Here is a 22,333-nt window from a genome sequence, read left to right as displayed (position 1 = left end):
GAGGTCTCCTGGAATACGCCAATGGAGGAGTTTAAGTAATGGACTACAATTCCCAAAACAAAATTTTAAAAAAGCACGATGAGTTCATAGTGACTCGAATCGCTCACGCTGAGGATTGCCGCAATCCTGCCCCCTATCAAGAGGGGTAAAAATGACGTCATTTGTGAAACGTGGCATTGGCTAACACGAGTATGAGTCACGGATCAATACGTGTCAGAAAAGAGATTGATTCAAACTGACAGCTAGCTTTATTATGTAGAATGATTAAAAATCCAAATCTACAAAAACATTGAAAGGTGAACTTGTTTTGAGTCTATTTAACAAAAAAGTGATTGATGATTTACAACATCCACATGCTTAATGAGTAAAACATTTTTTTTTAGATTTTTCAGAGGAAGCCTGGTTTAGGACTAGCTTCTCCACTGAACCCATCCCTTGCTTCCAGAATGTGTATGGAAATTCCACTGAGGACGCAGCTCCAACCTCTCCCTGTAACAGGACCATACTTGAGTTAAACTGTTATGGGGTTTCTGCAAGTATGGGGTGGCTAAGCTATTAACAACATTTACAAATGAATATACATGTAACAACATTGTATTGTGATCGTGATAACGATAAACTAATTTACTTTACCTTTATATTCAAAGCAATTAGCCCAATTTCAAAGCATGTATCTCCACTGATTCTCCTCTGTATGTCAGCAAGGACAGCTTGACAGGCTTCATTGGGAGATGACCCCTTGGCAGCAGACAAGAACAGATGACAGAATTGTGAGACAAATCTAATTTGCTGACAGCTAATGATTTAATTTCATTGACTTTCTTCACTTTCCTTCTGTCAAAGACAACTATCATGTGAGGCTTGGACATATAATAAACAACATACAAACATAAAAATATACATTTTCAAATTATTTATATAAAGTATTAATCCAAGGGGGTTGATAGATACTTGTCTCATCAGTTGCACAACATGAAAGCTTGGGCAGTAGCACATGATTTTGTCTCCATCACCAGTGGCTGAAAAAAACATTTCAATTGTAAAGGACTAAAAAGCTGAAAAATCTGTTAAGTAATACAATCAAATTAATTGATCAAAGACACTATCTTGGTCTGAACAGCAGTAAGGGTGACTGAGTAATTAAAGTTTGTATTGCGTTTTATATTTTAAATATATATTTGTTTATTTTTTCCTCATCCCAAAGAACTTGTAAAAATGTAAAATCACAGAGCTAGAAAGGGATGTTCAGAAGAGTCAGAAGCAACAAAATGACTCACCTGCAGCTGCACCTACCTAAAAATAAAGAGAATAAAGTTGTAAAGAAACTTGTCCCTACAAATGCAAATATCTGATACATAAAGTACTGTAATAGCAAAATAATTATTAGTTGAATGGTGCAAACTTAAAGCATACAAAATGCTCAACTTAGCCCTAAAGCAGAACAGAATAGTCCAGTACTTACTGTATGGTCAGCATATAGACCACAGCCTGGAAGCGGAGAATCTCCCACACGCCCTGGTGATTTGAAGGGTGCTCCTGATGTGGAAACTCCTATTGATTATGTACACAAATGTTTGTCATAGCAATACTTTATAACAGTAGAATTATACAATATGTACATATCTATTATATTAAAGTATTTAATATATTAAAGTTTATTTCAATGAAAATGAAATGATTTCAGAGGAAATAACAAAAAGCCATTCAGAAAAAGTCCTTACCCACTGTTATGTTACCACTTAGATCAAGAGCTATAAGGCCTAAAAGAATATCACAAATCATGTTATAAAACCAACATTTGACAACAACAGAAAAATTGATTTTTACAACAGACAATAGAACAACATTCAGCAGAAATCTCTTAGCAATGTTTTATTACATTAAGCTTTACATGGCCAAGACCATATAATTTACACAAGAACCTGAAAAAGTAATCAGCCTTTCAAAAATGGGCCATTTAAGTTTTCTGCAAAGAGAAAGCTTTCACATTACATGTGGTCTCTTACCTAACGTATCATGTCCACTGACAACACTTTTATTCTTTTCAAGAAATTCCTTTTGGAATATATATAAAATAAACACAGAACAATGTTTTTAAAAGTATTAGTCAATATAGATTGTATATTATGTTCTTTCTTGTGTTTGGAAAAATGTTGAATATGCAACAGCTTTCAAAAGTGTTACAAGACATACTGTACCTGATAGGCAGTATCTGTATGTTCAGAGAGCATTTTTTCATTGGGCTCAGGTATAAAGCCCAGTTCCTGAGCAAAGGATTCTGCTCCCTCTCCAACAAGCAAGCTGTGAGGACTCCTGTCCATCACTTTGCGAGCTACACGACATGGCTGTGCTATACTAACAATGAAAAGATGGCCATCAATGAAAAGACTATTGCAATTGGTTTTAGGCAGCGATACTGTTCAACAAAGAAAAAAGATACACCTTTTTTATATTTGTTTGTTTGTTTTGTGTACCCTCGCAATGCAGCCACTGCCCCAAATCTTCCCGGTAGCCCTTCCATAATTGCAGCATCACATTCAACCACTCCCTTGAAATTTGGATATCCTCCTCTGCCAACAATGTGTCGTCCTGTGTCTACATCATCTTAAACCTCTGAAAAACATACATCTTACTCTTAATCATGTCTTGTAGGGGTCAAAAGAAACATGATAATAAAATCAGGAAACCCATTTACTCGCTACATAAGGCATACTTACAACATATCCCATAAATGTCACACAATTCAACTGTTTAAATATAAAAAACTATAAATACATATTAGAAATCATAATTCCTCCAAAGAACTTATTTAACCTAATTACATTCTAATTGACTTAAATTTGTTAGAAAGGCAATTTTTTTATTTATTACACACATCTAACAAGTGTTAAAGGTCTAACATCCCGTTAAACCCTCGTTTTAGCAAATACATGAATTTAGGCTGTTAATAAGGTGACACAGCCAGATATTCACGTAATACTGTATACATACATATATACCTGACATTGCTGTTTCCACAACATCTGTTGCATTTTGTCCAGCCAGAAGCATAGACATCGTTCTCTCTACAGCAGGGCGAGAGAAAGACCATGTCCCCACAGCTGCCATTTGTCAAAAACAAATTATAATAAAATACACGTGATATTTATTTCATTTCAAGAACTTGATTACCTTTCTACGCAAACCCAAATTTCAAAATAAAAGTGTTCTTTTTTTCGCCCGTATTTACTGTTTATTGTAAAAAAAAGTAATTTGTTTTTTTGTGATTCACCAACAATATCGAGAAGTATACGCGACAACAATCAATTCGATATAGATGACTTTCATCTGAGTAAAAAATCACGTGTCAGTAAATGTGTGAACCCATAATGCACCGGAAGCGCATGATAAAGAGGGAGGAAGTTGTTGTGAAGTCTCATGTTTTGCGCGCTCCTTGCGTTTCTCTTGAACCTGAAATAATTCGCTCAGGCTCGTGAATCCTGGAAGTTAGCGGTTTGTGAGGCCGTTTTTGTTATTTAGAAAAGGGAACTGTTACTTATGAAACATGACCTCTTGAAGTATGATCGTTTTACCACAGACAGATTAGCTGCACATATCCATTAGCAAACTAGCCACGCTAACACACGATCTTAGTGATCACACTCGTGTTTAATTATATTGTGATTTACGACAATGTGTTAACAACATGCGTTGTTAAGACTAGGCTTGATATATAGATTGGAATTGATATGTAATGCTATTTTTCTGTCTAATCTGTCTCGTTTTTCCCAGTCCAGGTATTCTCAACATTTCTGTCTGACACGCAGTTGTAGTCTTGTGCTGAAATTACAACCAAGTTGTTTTGCTTCATAACCTGCCAATATGGAGCAGAACAACAGTCTACCCCCTTTCCCTCAAGGGCTGGCATCTCCACAGGTGAGTAATGTAGTGTTGAGTAAAACAAAAAACATTTAGTGTGCTTTTTAAACTAATAATTGTGTTTGCTTACGTTTACATTTATTTATGCGTTTGGCAGACGCTTTTATCCAAAGCGACTTGCATTGCATTATACTATACATTTGTTTCTAATTGCTTAAATGACAAAATGCAGCACATTTGTATCAAATCATATTTGCATAAATTTGACAGTCATTTTTTCTGGTCTCAATTTAAAGGGAGCCATGACGCCTGGCCTGCCCATTTTTAGTCCTATGATGCCCTATGGCACAGGCCTCACACCACAACCAGTGCAGAACACCAACAGCTTGTCGCTCCTGGAGGAGCAGCAAAGACAGCAGCAGCAACAACAGGCAGCCTCACAACAGCAGGGTGGGATGGTGGGGGGTTCAGGCCAGACACCCCAGCTATACCACTCACAGAATGTCTCAACTACAACGGCACTTCCAGGCAACACCCCTCTCTACAACACCCCTCTCACGCCCATGACCCCTATTACTCCTGCCACACCAGCCTCAGAAAGTTCTGGCATCGTACCCCAATTACAGTGAGTTTGATTTCTGCATGGCTCACTTGTCGTGATACTGTCAAAAATGCCAAGTTGAAAGTAGAATTTACAGATGCAAATAACATGGTTTCCTTATATAATTTAGGTTTACTTTTATTGTACTTTTTTTTGTTTTTATTTGCAAATATCCTAAAATGCTGCATTGCACTCATTGTTTATAGGAATATCGTGTCCACTGTAAACCTGGGTTGCAAACTTGATTTGAAGACGATAGCACTTCGAGCCAGAAATGCTGAATATAATCCAAAGGTGAGGCTAAGTGTTTGGTTTGTTTGCAAAACTTTGACGTTCTCACAGTTCTCTTAATAAAACTATTTTGTGCAGCAGCCATGTAGTTTGTGAAAAACCTTAATTTTTTAATGCAAATGCATGAATGATGTTTTCAGCGTTTTGCTGCCGTCATCATGAGAATACGAGAACCCAGAACAACAGCTCTCATCTTTAGCTCTGGAAAGATGGTGTGCACAGGAGCTAAAAGGTAAGAACGCCACCTGCAGATTTACTAGCATTTTTCTTGCTTTTACACAAGCTTTCAGAACAAACAGCACTGTGTGAGTTTGAATTTCTCATGCATACTCATTTTTGCAGTGAGGAGCAGTCCCGATTGGCAGCCCGAAAATATGCTAGAGTGGTGCAGAAGTTGGGTTTCCCTGCCAAATTCTTAGACTTCAAAATTCAGAACATGGTCGGTAGCTGCGACGTCAAGTTTCCTATCCGATTAGAAGGTCTGGTGCTTACACACCAGCAGTTTAGCAGGTTTGTCATAAATCACTTGTTAACATTATTCTATTTGTGACATAGATAAACTGTAACGTGATATTTGATGTTGTTTTCCTCAGCTATGAACCGGAGTTATTTCCAGGATTAATCTACAGAATGATCAAACCCAGAATTGTCCTTTTAATATTCGTTTCAGGCAAAGTCGTACTCACAGGTGAGTTGTGTTTGTTAAAATTGCACAAAAGGTACCTTGTAATACAATATGTTAATGAAAGCATCTGCAAATACCTTTGTCCAGGTGCAAAGGTTAGAGGGGAAATCTATGAAGCATTTGAGAATATATACCCCATTTTAAAAGGATTCAGGAAGACGACGTAATCCCAGTGCAGTGTGCCATTCTGTTTTCACTGGTGAATTACTGCGCTCACAAGAATGTCTGGGTTGGCCTACGCAGTTTCATTTTGTAATTCTGTAAATATGAAGGACCCGCTCAGAAGGTGAACAGGTGTGAGGGTAAATGCTTTTATTTTACCTTTTAAATGTTTTCCACCTGCTACTTGTTTTTCAAAATACTGTTTTATCCATGTCTGAACATTTTAATAGTTTGGATTTTGTTTTATGATGTTAAAATGTTCATTTATTCATACTTTTTACACATTCCCTGTACGAGCAGGTTTTATGTATTTGTATTTCTGACCGTCAGTGTTGAATTCGCTAGTGAGAGGAATTAGTCTGGGCAAGTAATGCCCTTATTGACCAGTGCAGGATATTTTTTATTTGGAGGCGTGCATTTGGAGTACTCTTAAAAGATTAACAAACCAGTTATTTCAGTTGGAACAAGTCCTTCAGTTGTTGGATTTGTCACAAGCATTTAACATTTTGTTAAAGTTTTCAGTAGAATATGTAACAATTCTCATTTCATTGTATAATATACTGCATGTATTTTTCCCAGCCCCAAGTAAAGCACTGATAACTTAATCTTGCTGTATCCAATTTATTGCATTACATTGGATGCAAATAAATATTTCTTAACTGGTTTCAGTATATTCATTGTGTTGTAACATTGTATTAAGGATGTTTTTGTGTAGTACTGAAATTAGAAATGCAAATATTACATTGTGGTTGAGATCAAAGTAGCAGCACATTAAAAATATGAATAATATGACTTGTTATAAATCTTGTCTTACAATTGTACGAAGAACAGCAATAAGACAGTGATGATCGTTTTTCTTTCATGTAAGAGTCAATTGAATGTAGTCAAACAAACAGTTTTTTTTTCTGTGTACACGTGCCGTGCCTCTTTCAATTTTCAGTTATAGTATATAACAAATGTCTGACAATGTTTTTTTATCATGTATTTAATACATTAGCTGACATTACAAATATGCTTTTTTTTTAAATATGAATTAAGAGTACATAATTGCATTATGAAATAATTCTATGCTGCCAGATCTGAAAAATCTTGTTTCCAAATAAACTCAGCAGAATATTTGGTGCCTTGGTCACAGCTCTCAACACATGTGTAGATGACCACTGTCCCCCAGTCTATGCAGGCATCTGTCCTATCCACTTTGAGGTGATTAAGTAACTGTGGCATAATCTGAAGTGGAACACAAGTATCATGTAAACAGTGTAATCAAAAGATTTACTTTTATATGCTTTAAAGTAACTTATTTAACGTATAATTCACATTACCTGAAATTCAAAGATACGTTTTGCACCACATGAACATTTTGGAATGTCCTCTTCATTCAACACATGCTCCGCTGACACCCAAAGAGGCATGTCTCCCTTACAATACCGCAAAACCTTTAAAATACAACATTTGATGAGGTGAACATCACAAAATCGTTTAACCACACAACAGACAAGCTATGGAAAGCATTTATTCTCTCAGGCCGTACCTGATAATACCACAAGTCCTGAATAACGTCTGAACAACTCACCTGTTCTGGTTCATTAGCAATGCGTTCCTTGAACCTCAGAAACACTTTAGAGTCTTGTGTTTCATGAAGGGCCATGCTCTCTAGCTCACTATTTTCCAAATCTGAGAAGGTAAATAAACACTCAATGACCAAGTTCTCCAAATGTTAATCTTTCTAACAATTGTTTTTAAATGTATACCATTATTTAAGGCAGTGTGTTCTTGGTCTAAGTTTTGGGATTTGTGGGCTTCCTCATCTTTGGCTGGAAGCTCCTCTGGCTCAGTAACCAGCTCCCACTCCGGAAACAGAAATGAATTGAGCTCCTTTGAGCTAGGAGAAACTGCACATCAAAAATGTATAAAAGCCTATTTGTGTTTATCACAATAAAATAACTATTTATAAAAAACACGATATTTGACTTTACAAATACTGAAGAAATGCATACCATATGATGCTCATCTTTGGCTCATCTACACTCACCCTCATTTGCACATTCTTTCTTATGGCGGTTTTTCCAGTCTATTGTCTGGTGCTCTTTGCAGCAGTATGTAACTGAGTGACATCGAGAGCACGCTTTCTGTCCAAGACAACCACACAGTCTGCACAATTTAAGCCCGGAGCCCAGAACCTGATGATCTTCCAATACGTGCTCCGGCATCTCGTCGGATGGAGGATCAAACGGGTAAAACTTATTTATCCTTGGCAGCTGACATCTAAACACTGGGCACAGTGACAGAATAAGAACAGCACAGCATACTCGTAAGGTAATGTAAGTTAGTAGTCTCTGCTTCTAACACGAGCCTACCTTTAAAACACCTGCTGTCATTTCGAGTATAGCAGGCTGGAGTCTTGCAGCAGAACACAAACAGTGTCCTGTGAAAACATCGATCATACCCCGAAATCGGTGCATACACCTGCAGAAGAAACACTGTTGGGAGTTTGCATTTTTCACACAGTAACGCAGGAAGAGTTGGCAAGTCCACCTGGCTCAACCACGCAGGTGTCCCTCCGACTTTACTTGGAAACTGGTTACTAAGAAGCAGCCACGATTCCGCCTCCTCTAAGAAACCTAAAGTAACATCACTGTTTGATTCCGACTCTTTATTCACATTTGTAGCCATCTGTCCAGTGTCTACAAAGCTAAAATTTTAGCTGGCTGCGCATCTGAGTCTAGTGTTCCGGGTAAAACAGCAAAATACGACGAACGTTCCGCACAAAAATACAGAGAGCTCAATATTTTATAGCCGCTTTTTTATATAAAAAAACTCCTTTTGCATCGTAGAAAATATATTTTATTGGATAATTTTCGTTCTACGTTTGAATTAGGGTCTTTTTCATGTTCTTGAGAGAATTTGACATTTTGACGGTCGAGTTTACGTTTGTCCAATAGATGGCGTCACTGAGGTACAATTGTATTTCTGTGTGAACCGTATGAAACTCGGTCAAGAATTAAAAACCAAAAGCCTTTAAAAGTTGTACCAAACGACGGTTAGGCTATGTAATGATAATGAAAATACCCCCACCACATGCGTTTTATTCATTCAATGTCATTCAATTCATTCTATGTGCAAATAAATGCTGTCTATAATTTGTATAATTACACTTTCTGTTTAAACTTGTGATTTGTTTCTATATAAACGATTATACTTCTGCTAATACAAATCTGTAATTACCACCTGTAAAATTCTCAAAGAACACAAATTTATAAGCGCTTTTCTATTTTAAGTAAGTTGTCATTGATGGATATTGGGTTGTTAAAAAGTTAAAAAGACGAGACGTTTTCGGGCTAGTTGAGTTTATCTGTAATCTATGACAACAGGTCTGCTGAACTTCAGTTCATGGATGGATGAACTCATAGCGGATGATGTCATTAACAACTGTCTCAAACTGAGTGTGCTCCCTACATAGACAGCAATATCTGAGTATCGTACTTGTAGACGAAAGTCGCCTATGACCAATATGCTACTCCCCTGCTGCTCAAAACTGGAGCACGCGGCTGTTGTGTTCAAAGTTTTTGCGCAGTGCGCATGCCTATGATATCCATAATGCTGTCTAGTTAGGAAGCTCACTCGACTTTTGAACACTCGTAGTGTTTGGGAGTAAAGCGCTCGGATTAGTTTAGAGAGGGCGGAGAAGGGCTCGCCTCATGAGAGCATAACGTCAGTGAACGTGTGAACTTCGTGTTTATTTTTGTTTCAGGGTTAACGTTACTTTGTTTATATATGCAGAAGTAATATTTCCATATTTGAAATGTAGCTTTTAAAGGACTGTTTCTCCTTCTCTCTCTCTCTCTGAATGGAAACCGCAGTGAAACAGGAGACTGGTACTCCACTCTCTCATTCAGAAATGAGAAGTCAGATGGGTCGCTGTGACTGGAGGTAAAACTCCTGAAAAAGTTAGTGTTTCCAGTGATGCCTCCGCAGGGAGGTGGAGAATATAAGACTGTTCCAGGGACGGTTGTACCGCCGGTACCCCCGAGAAGATTGCGGAGCAGAGATTTATCATCCGCGGTGAAGAGTCGCTTCGGGTCGGCAGCTGAGCGCAGGGTGAAGTGCGTGCTGGTTGGTGATGGTGCAGTGGGTAAAACTAGTCTCATTGTGAGCTATACCACCAATGGATATCCCACCGAGTACGTGCCAACAGCTTTTGATAATTTTGCAGGTAAATATAGCTCTAAAATTTATAATGTAAAATTATTAAATAAACAAACTAATTATAAAATAATTAAAACCTTATCTAAAACATTACAAATAGTGACGCCCATCCAGGAAACGTTGCTCAAAAGTAATTATATATTTGATATATTTTTATATTTTACATTATATTGCATTGTATTAAATTGTATTACGTATTTTATCATTATTCTATATTTTATAATATAATTTATTTCCATGCGCTTTTTGCAGTTTTGAAATATTGCAAAGCAGCATCACAGAAAATACATTTTAGCACAGACAGTAGAGACATCTGAAAAATAAAGATAAAGAGAAGTTATATGTAATCTGGAAAATGATAAAATACATAAAATATATACTTTTTAAAAATATTATGTTAATTTATAATCATGATAAGCAAAGATACCAATAGAGGATTGATTGTAGTTTCACTGACCTAATTTAACTCATCATGTGCCCACACCATAATTCACTGCCTGTTTTTGTTGTAACTTTTAGGCCAGCAAGTTCAACCAGCAAAGCCCATTTCATTCCAGTGTCTCACAGTGTGTGTCCTAATAATTCATTCTGACTCATGAGGGGTAAAATGTCAAATTGATTCTGTTCTCTTTTGCAGCGGTTGTAGCTGTGGATGGCAAGCCTGTAAAACTTCAACTCTGTGACACAGCTGGACAGGTCAGTCCCTCTTAACACCACCAGACTCACGCAAACCCCTCACAAAAACACATTCAAAACAGATTCTCTCCCGCTGTCATTGTATAGGGGTTACATATTGTTTACACAAACGCATGCTGGTTGTTGTGTCCCTCCTCTTTTAACTTTAAACACTTGTTTAAAGCTGAAGAGCATAGGATATAACAAAAGGAGTTCTGAGTAGTCATATGGCTGGATATCTGCATAAGATAAGGGTGGGGGACAAGAGTAAAAGTGATTCAGTGTTGTTTTGCTCACTCATGATTAGGGTTTCTGGTAAAGTTCATCTGAAAGTTGCTGTCCAGACATCATAAGAACGTATATGCCTCATCCTAGGGAGCACATTATAAGACTATAGGTCAGTCAATGCAACTCATATGTCTTTGCTTTTGTGGAAGGGTTAAACTAGCTCTAGGGAATAGCGAATGGGAAGCAGCCTAATTGTGATGAATTGGGCTCCGTCCCAAGGAAAGGGAGACCTACTTTCTGTCGAGGTACAGCTGGGGCTAGTCACTGGAAACGTGAGATCAGTGAGTTTTTGATGACTTTAGCAAGCTAAGGAGAGACAGTGAAGGCAAGCAAGCCAAGGGAGATTTGGATCTGTCCTGTTTACGCTATTGGAAGCAGAGAAGAGGAAAAGAAAGAGAGTGCATTGACTGGAGACTTATGTCGGTGTAAGTTTATTTCATTGCACAAATACAGAGTATTGAAGAGAATAACAAATCTACATTAAAGATGCTGATCTTGAAATTCCTGTCAGATGATATATTTCCATCAACTGTCTGGGAAGAATATAAAACAGCTGACTTTTTCAATCAAATAAACCACACAAAAACATATTCGTATATAAGCATGCTGTAGTATAAAATGTACTGTAGGGCAGAATTGTTTCTCATGGGTTAGGATGTGTTCGATTAACTAATATAAGAACAAAGGGGCTCAATAGGAACTGAGTTAGAGACTCATAAGGAAGAGTAAAGCAGATGGAATGCAGCGGTAATATACAACAGATTTTACATTTGTGTTGTAGACTTTATCTCTTATGCCAGTGACATCACAGCAGGTCCTGATAATACAGAGATATGTAATCATAAACATGACTTCGAAGTCGCCAGGCCAGATTGAGACGAGACATTCAGACAAGCCTCCTGATGGTGTTTGGATCTGATCAGTCTTTTAAAAATCATAGAAACATTTCAGATCTGCACATCACACAATTTTACAAAAAAATGGTTAAACGAAGATTCTTATGTCTCTCCTTTATGTAAAACCAGAAATTACATAAATAACCCTAAAAGAGCAGAACTGAACACTTCAGGTTAGTCACACATTAACTTTTATTTTTTTATAATCCAAAACAAGTTTTTTTCCTCTTACTTGCACAGCTTTGATGTTTATCACAGTTGGCTCTTTCTTTTCTCCGGGCAGGATGAGTTTGATAAGCTACGGCCGCTCTGCTACACCAACGCTGACGTCTTCCTGCTTTGCTTCAGCGTTGTAAGTCCCTCCTCTTTCCAGAATGTGAGGGAGAAGTGGGTGCCCGAGATCCGTCGGCACTGCCCGAAGGCCCCCGTCCTTCTGGTCGGCACCCAAGCCGACCTCCGGCAAGACGTCAAAGTGCTCATCCAGCTCGCCAAGTACAAAGAGCGCCCTGTGGACCCGCAAGAAGCCCTCTCGTGCGCCGAGGAAGTGCAGGTCGTGTCTTACATGGAGTGCTCAGCGCTCACCCAGAAAAACCTAAAGGAGGTGTTTGATGCGGCCATAGTGGCCAGCATCCAGTACTCTGACAGCCAGCAGCAGAAAAAGATGAAGAAGCGTACACCTGACAAAATGAGGAAGCTCTCCAAATCCTGGTGGAAGAAATACTGCTGTCTGGCATAGAGAGGAGAATGGGATTTTGTGTGTGGATGCGGTTTAACCGGAAGTGGCATTTTTGGAACGAAATCGAAACGAAGCTGTCTGCTTCACGCTACATTGTTAGTGGATTAACTGGAGCAGAGATGGCCGCGGTGCGGAGAAGATGAGACATCTTTTTTCATGAAATGGAAGGAAACATTGCAAGCATACTTTAGGTTGTCAGTTACGATGGAGAAATGAGCTCCGCTGTTCATTTGAAAGTCAAACGAACAGTTGGGGCAAGAGTCATCTGGCTTTCTTTACCTTATCTCCTGTTGAGGAGGGTTTCAAAGTGGAGTAATGAGCCGTCCCGATATGAAACGTCTAGTTCGACTGACAGTCACCACAGAATTTTCTTCCTCCATTTAGGCAAGTTAGCCTACAGTAAACATTAACCTGTTGGTTAATCTCATCATACTTTGTCGGTGCTTTAACATAAATCTCAGTTACAAACGTGATGGAGAAATGATCAAGACCTTTAATCTGAGATAGTCAAGTGTTCCGTAATGTATTTGTCAGAACATTAAGTGCGATCCAGAATACAACTAGATGTTTGGGCACATCATCAATGACGTTTGCCTTGTTGTGATGTGAGAGTGAATGATGGTCCATTTCAGAGACACCAGGACTCTGGCACATCTCAACAGACTCTATTGTTTACTTTTGGAGATGTCCAGACCCAAACATGCTGTGAGGTCAAGGCCTTTGTGAGTGTATATAAGCCAGCTGGACTGTATATCTGGTCATTGAACCTGGGGCTTCATCAGTAACACAATGTTTTGATTGGAGCGCTGTCATGAAGGATCTGTTGAAAAAGTGAACGTGACCTATTAGTCAGATATGGTGACCCATACCCGAAATGTGACCTCTGCTTTTAACCCATCCAGAGAGTAGTGAACACACGCACAGCAAGTCGTGAACACACGTACACCCGGAGCAGTGGGCAGCTATCACTGCAGCGCCCGGGGGTTGTAAAAGTAGGGGTTGGTGCCTTGCTCAAGGACAAATCAGTCGCTACCCGCCAGCCCTGAGGATCAAACCAGCAACCTTCTGGTCACAAGTCCGACTCTCTAACCATTACACCACAATTTAGGGCACACTTTAACTTTTGTCATTCTATCATCTCAGTGTATTTGTTACCTAAAGAATGTGATCCCAGCCATGTAATGCTCTGATAAGCATTGTCTTATCATTAAACATCAGATGAACTGTAAAAGTCACCTGCTGCTATGCGATACTGTATGTGAACCAGTGTACACATACATGACACGGTAAAGTGAATAACACGGTAAAGAAAAGTTAATGTGTAACTGAGTAAGCTGGACTTGATTTTAAAGGACGTCGCCAGTGTCAAACATAAAGCGCAGAATAAAGTGAGAACGAATTCAAGATGATTGCACATTCGTTCACCACGTCAGAATCGAGCGAGGCGATGAAAGTGTTAATGAAAGGAAGTTGGTGGCTCTCAGCAAGTGTACGGTGATGCAAACAGCAAGTGTTGAAAGGTTTGCATAGCAAGAGTTGTAGTCCAAAGTAAACAATCGTACTGATTTAAGCTTTTTGCTAAAAAGAAAACAGCTATGTGTGAATGTGATGTTGTTTCATACTGTAAACATTGTACATTATATTCGATCATTTATTTAGAATTGTATTTGTGGTGTTTCATATAATGGGAATCTCAGAATTTAAACAACGGCCTTGTACGTTCGGACTGACCAAAGCATGAGCGCCATAACGCTGTGTACTTTCACGGCTGCAAGATCAATTTCTAGGTTTTTGACAAGTAGCCAGACGTTGACTTTAAACACATGCTTTGTGTTTATTCACTGCTTTGTTTTGCACGTGAGTTTTATTGCATTGCTGTATATTTACTTTGTGAGTGAACTCATTGCTGAAGTGTCCCTCCAGACGGAACTCTTCAGGATCTGACATGTAATTGCAGAGACCTGCTTGTAGATTGTTATCTTTCTCAGAATAAATATACTTTTTGTGTACTTTTGTTGGTCTGTGCATCTTCTGTGACTGTGGCATGAATTGTCTTGGAATATTCTGGTGAGTTTGTGAAGTACAGACTCAGGGAATCAATTCAAGATCGCAATGTCTTTGTAAAGGGATAGTTCACCCAAAAAAAGAAATTCTTTCATCATTAACTCATCTTAGTATCATTCCAAACCTTTTCCTCTGCAGAAAAGATGATATTTTGAAGAAAACTTCAACTGTATGTCACAACAGGATAAGGTCTCTGTGGTCACAAAGAGACGTTTCTCAAAATATCTTCTTTTATGTTCCACAGAAGGAAGAGTCATACAGTTTTTTTGACCACATGAGGGTTAATAAATGATGACAGAATTTTTATTTTGGGGTCAACTATCCCTTTAAGTGTGTATAGTTTACTGTCTGAGGTTTCCTGTCACCTTATAACATATCGAGAACATCCACACAAATGTCTATTTGTGCTACAGTACTTTTATGACACAAATTGAATGAACTGGCACTCTGAATATAAAGCACACCATGGAGGAAATCAAAAGCAAATTATAGAGTTTCTATAGACATTTAAAGCAGTATGTAAATGGTCTAAAGGCCACTGGAACAGCAGCTGTTGAAAAAGTGTTGCTCAGTGATGTCTTTCTCAGTTTGGGCTATGGTTGCATCGCTGGCAAGGTGTTGTTTTATCTGGCTTTTAATCACATTTCCACAAGCACAATTTAAGAGGTGCCTGGGTTCATTAGCTTCATTGAGCTGCTGTCCTAAACAGCTGACATGCTTTATCTGAGCTTCAGACTCCTAAACTGCTAACAATGACATATCTGGGCCACTTCTATCCAGTTGTTTCTGAGTGGCAGATGAAGAAAGGAAAACATCAACATGCAGACCCTTCAACCCAAAGATCTCATGCTACAAATAGCTTTTAACATTCAGGCCACAATGAATCAAACATGACAGGATATACTGTTTAACCTATAGTTCCATTGTATCTTCATGAAACACAGAGAGAAAGAGAGTGTGCAGAACTGGAACTTGATGTCTGGTGGTATAAAAGTCTTGCAAATGTCTTGATGGAGACATTTTACCTAATCAAACCGCGTCAGTGAAATTTGAATCACTTTTAGTAAGATCACACTATGTTTCCAAACCCTACACTGTACAAAAAAGTAACATAAAAAAGGAATTATCCATCAGCTGGGGCGGCAGAAATATACAGTAAAAATAAATACCGTGAATAAATCCCGTATAATTACATTAATTTCCTGTTTTCTTGTAAATTTGTAAATGTAAACTTCCAGTCTTTTTTCTGTAATTTGATGGTTTTTGACTATATTTCAAAAATATGTAAAAATTCTGGAAGAAGTCCATAAAATTATTTTTTTTACTTTTTTTTACAGTGTAGCCTAACCTTTTCATCTACTACTGATTAATGCTGAAAAGACATTGATCCATTTGGCAGACGCTTTTATCCAAAACAACTTTGAAGGTATACCATTCTTGTGTGTACAAACCCATGCTTTTAGGGCTGTCACAATATCATTATGCAGCCAATATGTATTGTATATGTACATTGATATGTTTTTTCTGTTGTTGTTAAAAAAGTAAATGCTATCTGTCGAGAGAGAGAGAGAGAGAGAGAGAGAGAGAGAGAGAGAGAGAGAGAGAGAGGAATATTATGACACCGCAATACAAGATGCAAAGGGCTTTGCTTCCCAGGGAATGCTGTCCAAGCAGGAAATGAGGGGTCAGTCATATTCTTCTGCTGACTTTAGAAGGAAAGACAGGAAAGAGCTGATCTGCTGATCACAGATGTCTTTATCAGACAAGCACAGTACTCGCTCATGGTTATAATTAAATATCAGGGGGAAAAACTGAATTCAGTACAATCTCTGCACATCGTTCACATACAAACACAAGTGAACTATGAACTGATGATCTGTTAGGTTTATCAGTCCTCAATTTTCCCCTCGTATGTTTGCTTGAGACCTTGGGAAAATTCCAGCAATACTTCACTCAGTGACATCACCACACAAAGTAGCTCTATGTAGTTATCAGGGTCCATGCACACATTCATGCCAAACACAATGAAATGAAATCGGCGCTGGCCTACATTGTGCTGCCACTGCTGACAATGCAGGTGAGGGTTAATTCAATCAACTGGCTACCCGAAATCTCTGAATCTGGTGGCTGTTCCACTCGGCCTGATGCTTTGTGTGATTATGGGTCAGGGCTGAAGAAGTTATGTGCCAATGTTAGGACTCCCACAAAGAGCTAATCGCGCTCTGAAAGCTGGCCTTTTGATGGCTCCTGACAGACTGAAGTACTCCAGAGCACCTCGTCGCATGAGAAAGCCATCGCCACGTCCCGTGAAGCCAAGAGAAACTATTTTCATCTACACCAAAAGAAGAAAAACAACAGAACGCCTTTCTGACAGATCATTTCAGACTCCAACGCATAGCTTTTGCTTCCATGAATAGTGTGAGGTTAGTGGATTCACCTCAGTGATTCAGAAAACAGAATAAAACTAAATGAAGGTTATCACGGTGAAAGAAGATCATCATATTGGGTGCACATCATGTGCCAGGCATAACAAAATGAGAGCAGGATGCTTAGAATAACCCATGTCTGTTTTTAGATGAAACTATTAAACAATGATAGAAAGATTAAGACATGAATATACGTGGAGCTTTTTGTAATGTGTTTTTAATGCTTTCTCTTACCAAGATAAAGTAGCCTTAAAGGTCCAGTGTATGAATTTTGCGACATCTAGTGGTGAGGTTGTGAATTGCAACCAATGATTCACCCTTCCCTTTCCAAGCACTACGGAGGCTGACACAGAACTAAGATGTCGTCACGTTTTCGCTTCTTTACCGAAGGATATAACGTATTTGCAAAACGCTCTGTAGAGCAGTTTGTCCATTTAGAGATACTGTAGAAACAACATGGCGAATTCCATGCAAGGGGACCCGCGGTGTATGTAGATAGAAATAGCTCATTCCAAGGTAATATAAAAAACATAAGCTTAATACACCTCGTTAGACATCGTTATGTATATTATATTACTTTTGTGTCACTAGATGTATGTATTTGAGGATTTTATTTAGCAAATGTTGATTTATGTTGATCACCATATTATTATTATTTATTAGATTGCATTTTTTTATTCGATTGATGTCTGCCCTAAGCAACTTCTAAAATAGATTTGCAGTTTTTTTATTACATCCTGTGAGAAAGTAATTCCACGAAATCTAAGCTGCAGAGCAGAAGGGGTCAGCGAGAAGGGCTCTCCAGAGCAGCATGGCTCCGGGTTACAATCCCCTTTTATTAAGTTGCATAACTACAAACTGTCACCCAAATTTTCACAGAAATTAGTCAAGGGGCTTACTTACTGGAAGAAGAGAGGGAGAAGAAAGCGTGAGGTACAAAGAAAGTTACTTCATGACGACACCCATGAGAACATGTGCAAACTGAATGAAAACCCATGTGTTACTATGGTGCATTGTTTCTAAACTTGTTTCTAAACAGTGTGAGGACGGTATAGAGGACAGCTGCGGGCCAGCCGTGTCACTGTAAAGATGTGAAATAAACCCTGGCCTTATGTCTTATGTAAGCGCTTTCCTTTGTCCTTTCGTTGTTAACCAGGGGGCACTTGTGTTTGTGTGTTTGACTGCGTGTGAACAGAGGTCAGAAGAGACTAGCAACAGATCATGTGTAACAGTTCTGGCTACTGGCCAGTTCTCTAAACCACCACATGTATAATTTGGTCCAGACCATTCAGCTGTAGACGTTTGACTTTTTACACAGGGCTATATACTGAAATACTGCACATACTGAAAAGTCTGTAAGTGCCAATTTAATTTTCTGTCTGTTACTCTGACTAATGTACACTAATGTACACATTTTCCTGTTAGAATATTCATGTAGTTTCTAACAAAGATGGAAATCTCATAAATTTGCATGACATAAATTTTAGTTGAACTATATGCCAGCTCCATTCTGCTTTAATGCTTTCCTTTGGCCCAAAGAAATTGTGGAACAAATCGGTCTATTGAATTATACCACCTTTAGAGCTGCTTCAAAAGCGTGGTTGTGTTGTAGACAGGCATCAATTTGCTAGAAAATTTTCTTCCGCCACAGGTGGGGATTAGTTAGTTATGTAACCCAAACTAGGAAGGTGCTCAAATAACATTTCATTTCCTAAATCCAATTCAAACTAGACAAACAGGCAAAGAGTTTTTAATGTATTGTAAAAACCTAAAGTCAATGTTTACAAAAGTTCTTTTTATTTCCACCTAGTATCCATTTATTAAAACCTCAATGATGTCATCCACTGCTTAACTATAGTTCGCTGCCAGCGGAGCAACAATGCACAACTTTGCCAAAGTGTCTATGGCTCAGTTTGAGCTCTATAAAATTGCTTTTGGGCTCTTTTAGCGCTGATGTGATTGATAGGCAGCGTGTGAATGTTAGTGTGAATACTAAAGAGTGAAAATGGAGGCATGCTGAGAGAGAGAGCACTACACAGAACAGAGTGAATGGAGTGTGTCTGAGAGAGAGAGAGAGAGCGAGAGAGAGAGAGAGAGAGAGCGAGAGAGAGAGAGAGAGAGAGAGAGAGAGAGCTGTGTGCATGCTTACGTATGTATCTGAAGGTTGGGTGTTCTGGGTCTTGCAAACAGAATTAAGCTCTGATTTTCAGTCCTCGCAGCCAATGAGTCACAACACAGCCTTGAAGAAAACATTAGCCACGCCTCCAGAGCCACAAATGACTGAACACAGCTGTTTGCAAATACACCTTTATATTGTGGTATAGAGCAATGATTCGATGAATGCTCTTTGTTAAGCTTGTTGAGCCCTGCTGGCCTCTTAATCTGGTCTGTGGGGGGTCCTGTGATATTTTTGGTGCCACCAATATACCACAGAATATGTATATTAACCACAATTACCATTATCTTATCAGTAAAATGTTCTTTTTTATACTGATGAGTTCAATTTCATTCGTTTTTTGGAGTTCTGATGCTTCACTATTCTAGATCAACAGTATTTTTCCAAAGTGTATTATCTTGTTTTCAGATTTTTTTTGCTGACCCAACAAAAAGCAACAAGTGTTGTATTGGAAGTGTGAATCATTTTTCCACTGAAGCAGACACCCAGACTAACACACGTTTTCAAGAAACGTGAATTTGTGCATGACCCCCGAGGCAACACAATTGATACTTTCTCAGGATCAGAATAAATATTTTCTTGAACAAAAAGTTCTTACACTCAATTTAAAGTCACCATGAAATCAAACAGGAAAATTCTAAGTGTTTTACACAGTGTTGCAGTGATTATCATAAAGGATTTATCCGTGCACACCATTATTTTTTTTATTCATTTGCACATGTAATCTTTAATCAAAAACATTAAGCTCCTCTCCCCCTGTCAACAACTCTTCACCACATGACGTAAGCAACAAAACAGAGGTAGGACTATACTGACTGTCCAATGGCCAGGCATTTTTAGCCCTCCCCTCCAGGCCCAACTCACAACAAACCAATCAAAAAGGGAGGGGCAAAATAAGGTCCCGCCCTACTTTTTTTCTCATTTCAGAAGCCGTTTCACTCGGATATACGTGATGATACGGAAACGAAGTCAATTGCAACTTTAGTTTCATGGTGACTTTAAATGTGTGCAGTGAAATGCACAACTGGGGGTGCAAGCCATCAAATAAACAAAAACACGCCCAAAAACATTCAAGTGTTATTTTCTTTCTCCACAGCCTTTTTGCTGTGGAAGTGTGTTAGTGATTACTGCAGTGAGGGTGGAGAGGTCAGCAGAGCATGGAAGTGTGTGGGAGAAAAACCGTTGTGCTTCAACTCAGATGTCATGTGTGATCTCTCCATCCCATCTCCTCACTGAGAGTTCAGCTGTGAAATCTAGCTTATTGTCATGACTCACATGGGAAAGGGAAAGTTTTGGAAGACTTTCTTGTTCGAGTCAAATGCTTTGGATGTGGTCAATGATTCTGGTGATGTGGCTCAATTGCTAAAACTTTGGCTGTGAGATAAGGCATAGTAGATTTACACTCGGAAAGTAGCAAAGAGGATTCTATAAAGAACCTTCGACTGAATGGTTCTTTGTGGAAGCAAAAATGGTTCTTCTAGGGCATCGCTGTGAAGAACCTTTTAAGCACCTTTATTGTCTTAACCTTTATTTGTCTGAATGATAAAATGATGCATTGGGTGCTCACACATATAACAACCACAACAAAGAAAAAGTAAAGTCTATAAATGATCTTTACACAAGATCCCTGCTTTCATGCACTGTCCTCATTCCTTTCACTTTTGCACATTTCTGTTTAGCAGGGATGCCTTGACTCCTGCTTGAACTCTGTGATCTCCTGCTGATAAAAGCAAGGATTTGGACAGTATAAGCAGATCTTCTGAACTCCCTCAGTTGGGGGTGGAATTATATGGAAGACTCTATTAATTCAATAAATGTTCTTTTGTTGTGGCTTAAATTAATTCAGAATGCCCAGTGGACATAGTAAGTTTGCTGAACATTGTACTGCATCTCCAGTATCTTTCCGTAACACAAAACAAAAACAATACTATTTTAATTCTTTTTTAATTAACGAGTTTAATTCTACTGTCACATGCAAAATATAATTGTGTTCATTGGTGTTGACTTCCCCAGATCCAATATTTATTCAGCATGTCTGTGAACAGCAGCTGTTATCGTATACGGTGATAATAATTCTGTGAGCGGAACTGTCGGTGTGGGGCCGGACGTGTTTTGGAGGAGACCAGAGGGAAAAACAGAAAAGATAATGTGCTTGCATGAGTGGATGATGTGCAGAGGCAGATTCACGGAATAAAAACAATTCATTATTATCAGTGTTCAGTATGATAAATGCTATAAACGAGAAAGACATTTTTTAAGGCATTCGTGTATTTAAAATGAGTTTTTCTCTCCAATCTGACCTTTAAAAACAACTTACTTGATGTAATTTAAGTTTAAATACGTTTAAATTTTAAAGCAAATCTTTTTGAAACTCACAGTAAAAGAATTTAGTACAATAGAGAAAGAAACGGTTTCTGGCAGTAGAGGTTATAGTATATGGAATCAGTTATGTAATGGCTGGAGACAGCTTAAAATAATATGTCAGTGCATGGAAACCATATCCCCTCTGTGGTCAGTCTATTAAATTTCAATGGACAACATATGAATCACTCAATCTCACCTGCTGTTTCACATTCATATTGAGCAAAGAAGCTGTGAAAAATACAGCACGATATCAAGATGTGTATTTAAAATGGCTTAAAGTTGGAAATAAAAAATATTTCATACAATATTTCTCATCCAGATTCATCCAAAATGTGCAGCTCACGGGCGTCTTATGATGATTGCAGATTGCCGTGCATGGACTGCCTCCAGCCTGCACGTCATTTGAGTGTGCAATGGCTCATGACAAGGATCCAGACACGTTCACGATGAGATAAGTCTGCTATTTCATTTTCCACTTATCTGCCTTATCTACTGGAGCGGCTGTGCCTCCTTCCAGCCCTTTCTTTGCCAAAACACTGCACAATTTCAGCTCTTTCAGAAGGTGAATTTTTACGTTTGAGTTTTTACCACAACATTCACTCTCAAAATTCAGGACAGTGTTTATGATTTGGGCTACATGTGGAAAACATTCTAGCTTGAAATGATGTGAAAGGGAGCATGGACTGGAAGTGCTATGTGGTAGACATTCCAATTTTCTATAATCCCCGTTGTCTCAAAGGCAACTTTTCCATCTTCATTTGTCCATTCTGTCTCCTCTGTGCCCTGCTCATTAACTTCTAATTGTCAATGACTGTATTTGCCCCCCAGTATATAATGTTTACAAAGATTGCTGTTTATTTAAGGTGCATGCATTTCATTGTTGGTGGTTCAGGAAAACAGTTATG

At 38.5% G+C, this 22,333-nt stretch overlaps 4 protein-coding genes across 6 annotated transcripts; 2 read left to right on the top strand and 2 right to left on the bottom strand.

Annotated features, from left to right (window-relative positions):
* Positions 1-229: 229 nt before the first annotated feature.
* zgc:153169 (uncharacterized protein LOC767799 homolog) lies at positions 230-3,161 on the bottom strand. The gene is given in 10 exon segments (XM_057341621.1): positions 230-489; positions 634-738; positions 952-1,019; positions 1,278-1,293; positions 1,463-1,551; positions 1,722-1,760; positions 2,007-2,055; positions 2,199-2,355; positions 2,475-2,613; positions 3,000-3,161. Coding segments are annotated over 10 exon segments (903 nt in total). The 5' UTR covers positions 3,109-3,161; the 3' UTR covers positions 230-357.
* A 226-nt stretch (positions 3,162-3,387) lies between these two features.
* Positions 3,388-5,714, top strand: tbp (TATA box binding protein). 2 transcript variants are annotated; one of them, XM_057341867.1, is made up of 8 exons: positions 3,388-3,492; positions 3,777-3,915; positions 4,155-4,483; positions 4,666-4,753; positions 4,891-4,982; positions 5,093-5,260; positions 5,344-5,438; positions 5,523-5,714. In XM_057341867.1, the coding sequence occupies exons 2-8, from the start codon at positions 3,862-3,864 to the stop codon at positions 5,600-5,602; spliced, it is 906 nt and encodes a 301-aa protein (XP_057197850.1). In that variant the 5' UTR covers positions 3,388-3,492; positions 3,777-3,861; the 3' UTR covers positions 5,603-5,714. The 2 variants fall into 2 exon arrangements, with proteins under 2 accessions (XP_057197850.1, XP_057197851.1); XM_057341868.1 differs by having other exon boundaries at positions 3,772-3,915.
* A 490-nt stretch (positions 5,715-6,204) lies between these two features.
* On the bottom strand, positions 6,205-8,377 carry pdcd2 (programmed cell death 2). Its single transcript, XM_057341866.1, has 6 exons — positions 7,955-8,377; positions 7,630-7,869; positions 7,349-7,489; positions 7,171-7,271; positions 6,920-7,033; positions 6,205-6,824 (listed from the first exon to the last, which is right to left on the bottom strand). The coding sequence occupies exons 1-6, from the start codon at positions 8,268-8,270 to the stop codon at positions 6,663-6,665; spliced, it is 1,074 nt and encodes a 357-aa protein (XP_057197849.1). The 5' UTR covers positions 8,271-8,377; the 3' UTR covers positions 6,205-6,662.
* A 112-nt stretch (positions 8,378-8,489) lies between these two features.
* On the top strand, positions 8,490-14,387 carry rhoua (ras homolog family member Ua). Of its 2 annotated transcripts, none has more exons than XM_057341869.1 (3): positions 8,490-9,810; positions 10,441-10,499; positions 11,946-14,387. In XM_057341869.1, the coding sequence occupies exons 1-3, from the start codon at positions 9,561-9,563 to the stop codon at positions 12,396-12,398; spliced, it is 762 nt and encodes a 253-aa protein (XP_057197852.1). In that variant the 5' UTR covers positions 8,490-9,560; the 3' UTR covers positions 12,399-14,387. The 2 variants fall into 2 exon arrangements, with proteins under 2 accessions (XP_057197852.1, XP_057197853.1); XM_057341870.1 differs by having other exon boundaries at positions 9,647-9,778.
* The last annotated feature ends 7,946 nt before the right edge of the window (positions 14,388-22,333 follow it).

This window comes from Triplophysa rosa, linkage group LG9 (genome assembly GCF_024868665.1).
Source record: "Triplophysa rosa linkage group LG9, Trosa_1v2, whole genome shotgun sequence".
Classification (NCBI taxonomy): Eukaryota; Metazoa; Chordata; class Actinopteri; order Cypriniformes; family Nemacheilidae; genus Triplophysa; species Triplophysa rosa.
The sequence above is the reverse complement of the archived record's forward strand: the minus strand, read 5'-3'. Positions and strand labels throughout refer to the sequence as shown.